Source organism: Rhineura floridana, chromosome 7 (assembly GCF_030035675.1).
Source record: "Rhineura floridana isolate rRhiFlo1 chromosome 7, rRhiFlo1.hap2, whole genome shotgun sequence".
Classification (NCBI taxonomy): Eukaryota; Metazoa; Chordata; class Lepidosauria; order Squamata; family Rhineuridae; genus Rhineura; species Rhineura floridana.
This window is the reverse complement of record NC_084486.1, coordinates 56,480,209-56,491,461: the sequence shown is the minus strand read 5'-3', so window position 1 is coordinate 56,491,461 and position 11,253 is coordinate 56,480,209. Positions and strand designations below refer to the sequence as shown.

The 11,253-nt window shown below is 37.5% G+C and overlaps 1 protein-coding gene across 8 annotated transcripts in view; it reads right to left on the bottom strand.

Moving 5' to 3' along the window:
- The window catches only part of EBF3 (EBF transcription factor 3), a 228,885-nt gene that overhangs the window by 75,298 nt on the left and 142,334 nt on the right, over nt 1-11,253 (bottom strand). For 4 of the 8 annotated variants that reach the window (XR_009763991.1, XM_061635646.1, XM_061635649.1 and 1 more), the window contains 2 exons: nt 5,071-5,152; nt 1,305-1,449 (listed from right to left, as the gene is read on the bottom strand). Coding sequence is in view for 7 of the 8 variants with exons in the window: in XM_061635646.1 (XP_061491630.1) it covers nt 1,305-1,449; nt 5,071-5,152 (227 nt within the window). In the remaining variant the exon portion in view is untranslated. The remainder of the gene's footprint in view (nt 1-1,304; nt 1,450-5,070; nt 5,153-11,253) is intronic. The other 4 variants (XM_061635647.1, XM_061635650.1, XM_061635648.1 and 1 more) reach the window with 1 other exon arrangement.

Sequence of the window (11,253 nt, the reverse complement as noted above, 5' to 3'; positions counted from 1 at the left end):
TGCATTTCTATTTCACTGTGAAGAAAATATTAGCAGTAACACTTAAGATCTGGCACTCCCTTTCTGGGAAGCTCACTTAACCTCTTGTCTTTCAGCTTTTTGAAGGGCATTAAAGATACCTCTTTTCATGCAAGGATTTGATGCCTAATTGTCCCCATGTTGTTTATTTTTTAGGTGTAGTATCATTTTATATGTTGTTATTATCTATTCTGATGCACTTATTTTTATCATGTTATTTTTAAGAGCTGTAAGCTTACTTGGAGAAGTGCATATGTACTGGAAGAGTGGCATATAAATGTCATTAATAAATACACTCTGAAATTTACATTGTTAGGAATGTATCAGTTATCATATATATGAAAATGGAAATTGACTGCCGTCAAGTCGATTCTGACTTATGGCGACCCTATGAATAGGGTTTTCATGGTAAGCGATATTCAGAGGTGGTTTACCATTGCCTTCCTCTGAGGCTGAGAGGCAGTGACTGGCCCAAGGTCACCCAGTGAGCTGCATGGCTGTGTGGGGATTCAAACACTGGTCTCCCAGATCGTAATCCAACACTCTAACCACTATGCCACACTGGCTCTCATATTATATATATAGTGCCACATAAATAGAGATGTAGAAGAGCATCAATAATTTTTTCATGTGTAACTGGATTTGGCCTTAAATTGTTGCTAAACAGATATGTTAATATATACTTTCATATGCAACATATACAGGCTGGTGATTAATGATAAACCTGATATTTCTAAGTTTAGAGAATTTAAACTATTTTTCCCCTTGCACACTAGTTTTTTTATAAAAGCAGATGAGAAGTCAGTTTTTCTGAATCTGATTGAAGGAACGCATGATGTTTTTACTCATACAAGACCTCTGTAGTGTTTTAATCTGTTCTACTAGGACTCAGAAATAGGAAATTGACCTTAATTGGTTGTATTTTCAGGACTCATTTAAGTTTACATACAAAATCTAAGAATGTATTTCTGAATTGAGGATTATGACAAGCCAAGATAAAATAAAATCAAACTGAAACGGCAAGAAAAAGCTGCAAGCAAATAAACAAAAAAGAATGAGAGAATGGCTGTACATTACATGTTAAAGAAAGAAAACCAAGTCATAAGCAAATGCAGAAGAAACCATTTCTCTTTGATGTGCAGTCAGAAATGCTAATGTACTGTATTTTAACTGGATGATCAAGAAGAGAAAAATAGAATGTAAAAAGTAAATGTAGTTGTGTACCAACACAAAATATGGTGCAAAAAAGCATTGCAAATAAAAAAGACATGTAAATGTGTGCCTACCATTTTCCAGATAAGAAGGGGCCGTACCTTCTGAGGGGTCAAGGCGGCGAGCCCGCCTTCCATGTTTAGAGTTGTTGTGTACAAACATGTTGTCTGAGACAGCCAGAACGTGGCCATCCACATTGACTGTTGTTGATACAACAACCTGGGGGGAGAAAAGAAAAGAAGCACATTTCTTTTTTGAAGCATGTAGATCCAGTAAATGTAGTGTAACTGCTGCAATAAACCTTATTTTAAAAAACAAAGTGAAGCCATACAATCTGTTCCTTTTTATGTACATAGATTTATTCATAGATTCATTCACTTCTTTCTGGCTATCAGTGGAGATTTTTCAGCTCAGTTTTTTTCTCCTCAACACCCACTGCACTAATTAGAGTTTAATCTCCTATTATGCTAACAAATGAATTCAATTCAGGGAAAATATTCTTCTAGCCATTAGTTTCAGAAACACCCCTCTAACCACTCATTTTAAAAGCTACTGCTTTGATTGATCTGTTGATATATTGATTAGATAGTTTATCCAATTAAAATTTGTACACTTGAGACAGTCTTCAAATGAAGAATTGTGAGCACTCTAAATCAGAGGGGGGAAATATTGTGCTTCATAAATCAGTAACTATGTGTAACTCTCTGTTTTCTCTTCAGAAATGATCTCTAGGTTACTTTCACAATTACATTTAATGCCTGATAATGAACTTTTTTGCATCTGAATATGAATACTAAAAGTGTTTTCAATCCATGAAAAGTATCCATTCTCAACTTTATTCCGATGCTGATTGACCCTTCTATGCCAATGGAATTTTCTGCTTTATTTTTTAATTGAAAGCTTTCTAGCTCTTGTTTCCAGGTTCAGAGTCTTGGCAAAGAAGAGATTATGGAAATGCCTTACTTTGGATTCCAGCTGCTTCTGAGTATATATTTTTTCTAAACGAATTATTACAAAAATGCACATCTTTGAGATTAAAAACTTCTGCCCCATAGAATTGTATTGCATTCTAGAAACACTACTGCAGTAATCAATGAATGGGTGTGGAAATCATGATGAAATGCCTTTACCTTTTGCATTTGCATAGGCTGTGCTTATTATCATAAGAATGACTGTATATATGTGTAGCCAGATCCAGCAGCCAAATTTATAGAATTATTTAATATGTTTTTTAATAATGTTTTTAACCCTTTTTTAAAGTTGTTGTTTTTATGATGTTTTTAATGCTGTTTTGTTTTAATGTATTTTAAGATCTGTTTTTATGATGTTTTAAAGTGTTTTAGTGCTTTGTTTGCCGCCCTGGGCTCCTGCTGGGAGGAAGGGCAGGATACAAATTAAATAAATAAATAAATAAATTTCAAATGGCTGAGATGCTCCAACTTTTACCAACTCTTGTACTGTCACTCTTGGTAGGTGTTTTCCCACCTCTCATGGAGCAACTGCTCTACATATTGGGCTGGATCAAATCATGTCCCTCCACTGACAAAAGGTAAATTTGATCCAGCAGAGACTTTTGTTAGTGGGAAAGTTGGGAGTTTATTTTTTCATTATTCCCCCTTCCTTTTGCGCCTCCTCCAATCTATCAAGAGGGCTGAAGGACCATTTGGAACATTATGGTTGATGGTAGAGGGAACTTCGGGAGAAAGGGGACTTTGCAACCCCCCTTTCTGCTCATGGAAGCTTTTGCTGAATCAAAGAGCCTTCTGTCAGCAGAGTGAAATAACTCGATACAACACTTTTTTTAGTTTAAGAACAGTAGATAATGGCACTACTACATATTAACAAAAGGGCCAACCATTTTCTGACAGGAAAAAAATGGAAGAAGGTGCATCCTACAATGACTTACTATAAATGAAAACAGAAGGTTCTTTCCCTTTTGAGAACAGTGACTCCAAGGCATCAGATGTAAATTCTTTCCTATTTTCTATGTTTTAGATCACCTTTGATCCTGTTTTTTTCCACATGCTGTAATTAGCTACCAGCTATTACAGCACCTTCTCCTGTATATTCTGCCTCCTCTGAGCCAGCCATCTGTGTTCCCCTTGAGAGAAGCCTGAGGGTGTTTCTCTAGAAGTCTGTGATTCTGCTGCCTGCACTGTTTTCTCCAAAGAGTCAGACTGTATTGCTTCTTCAGGACATCCATTATGGGGGATTCATAAAGTTGGACTTTGTCTCTAGTATCCCAAATTCCAGCCCCTGCAGCCACATTACTAAGCTAATTGCTTTTCACTTTTAACGAGTTATATAGGTGACTGACATCCCCAGTCTTGAGCACATATAATGCTTTTAGGATTAGGGTATCAGAGAAATTACCTGTAGACTTAAGCATGTTAACTGTAATTTTAAGCAAAGTTGGGTCCCCCCCCCAGTTGCTAGACCACAATATATTTTCTGAAGACAGATAAAATTGTATTTAATACACAACACTTTTTGTTCCGTCACTGATATATAGGTCAGTAATCATAAAGGGAAAATTCTGTAGTTCAGCAAAAGTACATATGCTCTCCTTTGTTTTATTGGCTCATTTCTGCAGTACACCTAAAGAAAAGTGCTGAGATAGTAAAACAAGTTGAAAATACTGTTCAAGACCTGACATACTGTTAAATCCACTTAAATCTTCTGAGAAGTAGGCAGATTAGCTAAGGAAACTCAGGGAAGTCTTTCTAGTGACTTTCTACTGGCTTCATTGCCAACCACAAAACTATTCATGACTGATCCTACATTTAGTCACTGGTGAGACAACAGGGACGTTTCCATTCATTCCACATTTTATCTTATGCTCTGTTTAGATGGATCAATATTATCAATCCACATGAACCTGAGATGCATGAAAAATGGAAACTTGGTAGAATTGTTCTGAAGGGTTGTTTCTTTTTCCTCGCTGCACAAATTTATATTGTAGGTTGGCCAGCTTCATTTAACTGGATTGGCTTCACATAGAAACCTATGTTATATCTACTGTTGAAACGCTTAATTGTGAGTTATTCTTCTCAGGATCATCTCTCTGACTAAAATGTACTTCTAATCTAAAATGTTATTATTTCTCCATAACTGTTCTGAGTTAAAACAACAATTATTTGTTAAATCAGAAAATTTTCTGTAGTGTTTTTGAGTCACTACATTAGTTTTTGAAAACTGTAACAAGAAACAAGTATCATTAAAAAAATTATTGGACTTTTGCATCATAAAAACCACAAAGATTGATTCAGATTTCAAGAAATTCCATGTGGGTCAACCCCCCCCTCTCCCGCAGAGTAAAACAATGGTTTCTGGCATGTACAAAACCTCTGCAGAATGTAACTAGTACACTACACAGGGATTTAAAAAATAATAATTCTTAGACAGTTTCAGGTTCTTAGTGGTTCTGTGTCCAACCACACATAAAATAATGCCTCTGTGCAGGCCACAGCTCCAAACTTCTGGCCTCTCAATAAGGCAATTGAACTACTGTCCCTCCCTTTGGGGTTAGTATACATGTTCTTGATGGTGGTGGTGGAACATCCCAGCTTAGCTCTACTCAGTTCACCAGAAGAACAACTACTATTAAAAGGGTGGAAAGAAAAAAGGCAGGAGTTCCTGCTTCTTTACAGAAAGGTTTAAATCTGTGACTTGCACAGACCATAAAGAACTGAAAATATAACAAGCAATTAAATCTGACAAATATTTATAATAATTTGGGGAAAATGGTAGAGCCTCCTTAAATTAACTGCATAATGTGTTTTCTGTGCAAGTTCTGGCAAGTCTTGTGCATCTAATCTTAACTCTTTTTGAAATCTGTACCTGGAATCTTCGCATATCTCGTGGGTTGCCTGCATTCTTCAAACAGTTTTGATTGCACTTGAGGAAAAACTTTAGAAAAAATCTACAAAAATATAAAATTAAAATTTGTTAGGGATATGAAAGATACAGAATGGATTTGTAAGTATGCAACAGATTCTATATCAACAATTAGAAGTGGTGTGTTGCTGAAAACAGAATCCTATTTACTTATTGTAAAGTAAAGGTCACTTCTATAAATTGATGATCATGCCTGTAAGCAGCATGTCCTTGAACATTCACATATTCCAATGTCGAGAAAACAACACTTTGGGCCAGATACTCAGGCAGTGTAATTCAGTGCAGAGCAATTTATTACATTAACAGTGTGATCCTATGCATGTTTACTCAGAAGTAAATCCTACTGTGTTCAATAAGACTTACTCCCTAATAAGCATGCTTAGGATTGCAGCTTCAGTCTGAAATCCTATGCATACTTACTTGAGAATAATCCTAATGAATTTACTTACTTTCAGATAAATATGTGCAGGACCAGGCTGCTGTTTACTACAAAGATAGAGATTGCAATCAGATGTTGCGCTAGTGTACTAAAGTAGCTAGTGTAGTGGCTACTTTAAAAAACTGCTATAGTAGCTTACACATTATAATTTCTTACATATTGGGGTTAAAGAACCCTTGTAATTTTCCCAGTTGACCACAAAGACATGCAACCTGCTTCTTGCAAACATGTAACAAAGATATGTTTATCTTATTTCAACAACATTTAGACTTGGCCTAATTGTACAGTTGCTCACTGTTTTTAAACTGTAAAGGTAGAGAAGTCCAGCAATCCTTGGTGGAGGAGGTATTGATCTAGCATTGATGCTCCACAAGTTCAATTGTTCTGGTGTTAGGGCCCTGACCAGAAGTCAGGACTGATACAGAGGAGGAAGAAGAACCAATTGGATCATGAAAATCAGCAACACTAGGCACAGATATGCTGAACCCAGGCTCCAACATTGAGTCTGTCATCCAGGAGCTCTATGAACTAGAAGCCTCCAAATTGTGATGCCTAGAGACACCACCCTATGAGCTAGATTCCCCTAGGAACCAGTCCCCTTTTCACCAGTCCTCTCATGCTCTTCGGTGCCTGCGCACCAACACAAGCAACATGCAAGGCAGGAACTGTCTGCTGACAAAGTGCTAGCCTCCAGGCACAAGCACTACCCATTTAACTATCCCACTCTGGCAAGTAAAGAGGAATATAAGGCCTCCACTGAGCTCCTGGCATTGTTGGTGTAGGTTAAGAACATAATGGCCTGCATCCAGCATCCTGTTCTCACATTGGCCAACCAGATGCCTTTGGAGAGCCCACACAGGTTGTGTGCTTGGAGCTATCCAAGATCCTGCAACCCTAGCCTCTCCCCATTTACTTTTTGGCTGATTGGTGAAGCCACCCTCATTGTGCCTGGTGAGGGCAGGACACCTAGATCCACAAAAGTGCCAATAATGAATACCAGGTTGTACAGCAAAACCTTTTGACGGTTGTACCTTTTCTTCAAAAGCAACTTATGTTTCAGCTTCAAAATGTTTAGTACATCAAAAGATTAAAAATTAAGATACAATTTGTGATACTTCAACAAAACCATATACGATGCTCAGTGGAATTGTTCCAAATAGAATGCTGACAGATACCTTAAAAGGCTTTTCAACTAGTGTTGGGTCAAATATTTCCTCCCCCCGCCACCTTTTGTGGGACCAGTCATCCACTGTGAAAGTGGGGTGGAGGAATAATCAGCTACTTTCATATGATTGAATCTCCAATTTAGTTAATTTTTTTTGTCTTACCTTAAACATAAGAGAGTTTTTTCCCCTTTTCTTTGTTTTCCTTTCTTTAACAAAAAGCCCTGCCACCCCTTCAAACAGCAGCCTGGCTGTCCTGGCTGCATTCTTGGTACAGAATGTCCTTGGGAACATTACTACATCACAATATAGCATCTTTCTGAGGCATTCTGTCCCACAAATGGGCCCAGAGCAGCCATGTTGGTGCTTGAAGTGGCAGTAAGTCTTGTTGAAGAAAAAGCAAATCTTGGCCACCTTGTACATGTAAGGTAAGATAAAAAATTAAGAAATTTAGCCTTCTAAAAATTAATACCCTCAAAGATTATACCCGTACTCATGCAATTATTTCAAAAAGTGATTCCATAAATGCTGTATATGATTGGAAGAAGCCTCCTGTTATAATCCTAATTGTGACTGTGACGTATAAGCAAACACAGTGTCAGCTGGGACATGGGCTACCCATAGCAATAGCAAGTCCATGCAGGAAGACCTCAGTTGCTCAGTGCCTTACAGTGAGAAACAGAGATCCTTGAGCCATTGCCGTCTGTATCAGACTGTGCCATCTGGCTGCCACCAATGACTTGCAAGTAATGGGGAGAAACAAGTCAGTGGATGAAGCTCACTTTCATCCTGACCCCTCACCTATTACTCTTTCAGTATAGATGCTGCATCTATACAGAGACCTCCAGTGACCACTGCAGCCCAATAACTTCATGTGTACTAGTAGTGGCCAGGTGCTACAGTGCAACCTAGTTATCCCTACTATTCAATGATTATGAATAATCTTCAGTCCATTCCCTTGCCCATGGATTAAGGTTTAGGCATAGCCATCCCCACAAAGCCATGAAGCTCGCTGGGTGACCTTGGGCCAGTCACTGCCTCTCAGCCTCAGAGGAAGGCAATGGTAAACCACCTCTGAATATCACTTACCATGAAAACCCTATTCATAGGGTCACCATAAGTCGAAATCGACTTGAAGGCAGTACATTTACATAGCTATGCAACTGTACTTTTCAGCCTCCACATAGGAGGGCAGGAATATGGGCTAATGGAGGTAGGAAAAATACAGGGAAACAAGGGATGTCACTTGAAGCACTATAGAATCACAAATTAGACTTAGACTTGATAGGGTTCTGGGCAACATTGGTCTATGGTGCTTGAAAACCCTATATGACAATCCACCAGTCCTATATGCACAGAAAAAAATGGAGATTTTTCTTGTGTTAGTAGTAGTTAACAGTAACCATAACTGGTGAGAAAACAGAGAATGACAGACTGTTGTTGTTTTTCAGTATTTTCAGCAATTAACAATTAAGAATAATCTGTGTTTCTGATACAATTCACATAGGCAGAACATATTACATAATCTACTTCAAAATTTCACACTCTAGGGTCCTTAAAAGTCTTCAGATAATCAGAAGTATACAATGATGATGATTTAAACACCATCAATATGCATGGAGCTTCTCAAAATATAAGAGGGCAGTCCTTTGCTCTGAGGAGCTCTAGAGAGACAGCAGAGAAAGAGGAGGGAAATTAAATTTATTTCATTTAAATGTTCTTAGGCTAAGGCTGCAATCCTAACTCCACATACCTGGGAGGAGACTCCAGTTAATTCACTAGGACATACTTCTGAATAGACATGGTTAGCGTTACATTTGGTATGGGTACTAAGAGGTTGATCCAAAGGCTTAAAAGAAAAGGCAATATTTTTTAGAGGGACTTGAAAAAAGTCAGAGAAGGTAAAAAATTTAGGTGACTGGGGGCAGTTCCAGGCACAAGGGGCACAAGGGAGAATATGTGTCTGAACAGCTGAGGGTAATGGAAATGCAAGAATAAAAGTCATGGACAGGAATTATTGAGTGTAACAGCAGAGATATGGGCAGTGATACGGGTTTTCTGGAAAATTTTGAATTGTAAAATATTCAGTTTGCATCAGTTTGAAGCAGTAAAAATTCAGTACCCAACAGAGAGTGATCTAATTTAGCATGTTTGTTTTATTTGTATTTAATAAACAAAGCTTAAAAAACCTCTGAAATTGTCAATTTTACATAATATTTATTTGCAATGGGCATCCATTCATTGTTATTAATGAACTTATTAAACAGAAAATTTTCTGCAAAAATATTAAGCACTGGAAAAATTTCCACCCCTCATCACTGGAGATTGGTATGTGTGTGAGAGTGAGCGAGCAGCACCATGGCGACCCCTAAAGGGAAGGGTGAGTAACTTATACTAAATCCTAGTGCAGACAGGACTCTGGAGGTTTAAAGAGAAATATCATGTAGTCAGAGCAGCAAGAGAGGTGACTGATGTTGGTAACGTTCTGGAAAGGCTGGAGTGAGCAATAGAAGGCCAAAGAGAAGACATTTACCATCGTAGTGAGATATAACCAGGTCACAAATCTGAGTTTTTACAAAGGGAGTGGAGAAAATGGTTAGTGTGTCAGATTATAGTGATAAGGGAAAAATCAAGGGGAAAAGGTAAAACTTCATTTCATAAAAATTATGTTCAGATACAACATCCCACATAGACAAATTTAAAAGTAGTATACAGAATAATGAGCAATACCACAATGTTGAAAATGGAGTGTTACATTTAGTTAATTTCAGGTTGTTAACACTACAGTATACCTATAAATCAGGTGTATCTGATGGATATGTAGCCTTATCATTAACATTTGAACAAATACTGCATTTTATCTAAGAGAAAAAACATGTTGAGGTCCCTATATATTTTCAAAGGAATGACTTATTGATGAAGTTCCCAGTTAGTGTAATGGATAACATGTTGTGCTTAAACTAGAACTAGAGAGGTTTGGGCTCAAATCACAACCCTACCTTGAAGCTCATTGGGCAACTTATTGATCTCAGTTAACCTACCTTATAGGATTGTTGTGAAAATAAAGCAGGGTGGGTGATAAACAAATTGTGATAAACAAATTAGTTGAGCCAGTGCAGTTAATATAGGTATCTATTCTGCTGTTAAGCTATGTCATCCTTAAATGAGAATATCATGATGTTATTATGTGGTTCATGTGGCATTCCAAATCTATTTGAATGATACATGTTCACCTCATTCAGGATAAGCTCAAAACAGTACAATTTGTAACACAATGTGTGCCAGCAGTTTCAAACTACTGTCATAAACCACTTCAGAATTTTTTAAATGAAAAGTGTTCTAGAAATGTTTTAAAATAAAGAAGTAAAATGTTGTTCTCTCTAATTCGTAAAGTAATTCAATGACATGGTATCTGTAGTGTGGAAAAACTCTAAGAGCTTAGATGATATAAAGCTCCATCAAGAAGCAGTGACCTAAAAAGGAATATTTTTTTACTCATATTGAGTCAGAAAAATACAGAGCTAAAAAGAATAGTGTGGATTTGCCAACTGCATCCTGGTGTTTGAAACAACAGGTATCCTACCCAAAATTATCCTTGTTTGGGCCCAAATCACCCTCAGCTCCACTGCGGGCACCTTCCGACATGCAGATGCCAGTTCTTCAAAATAGTCTTCAGTCAAAATGTTTGCCTTATCCTACCTAATGCTTGTCCAACATACTTTTAAAGACCGTATGTGATGGAGATGCTACCATAAATCTAGACAACCAGTTCCAAGTGCTCCATTCCAGTTAGTAAGTGCCTATCATCCAGCTGAAATGTCTTAGCCCACTCTTTCTAACCTTTTCTGTAATTTACAAAGACTACATGTGACCTCACTCACTGTATCCGAACACTATTATCAAGTTCCCTTTCAGGTACTAACTACAACCTCTCATTTTCACTTTGGCAAGGACCTTTTCCTTTCTCTTATACTTGCTAGATATATTGTTCTCATGTTAATTTCCACAGAATAGCAACTACACTGAAAATTAAATGCAAGGTGGTTTGGTTTTGAATCGAACTTCCTGTCATGAGAAAACAAATGCAATACATTAAAGTTATGTTCAGACCAATTTTAAGCTAAAAGAATGTTGGGGAAGGAGGTATTTATTGTTGGAAAAGCACTTCCTCTGATCTTAATTAATCATCCCTCAAAGGACTTTTTAAGCTGTGCTTGGGGCACAGCCCCTAACAGCTTAAAATATCCTGGAAGGAAGAGTTAGATTAGGGTCTGGGGATGTACAGCCTGAGGTACATTTCCCCTGGTCCCAATTTCCCAGCCAAATTCCCATTCACTATGACTATGGGAAGGAAAAGGTAAATATACTTCCCTACCCTGCATTAATTCAGATTCAGGGTTGAGTCACTTCCATTTCACTTATTGCTGAACCTCTGAATTTTAGAGTCAGTGCTATAGAACAATTGCAATTATTATTAATTATTAATTTGTATTATTATTTATTATTGTGTATTCATGAAACCCA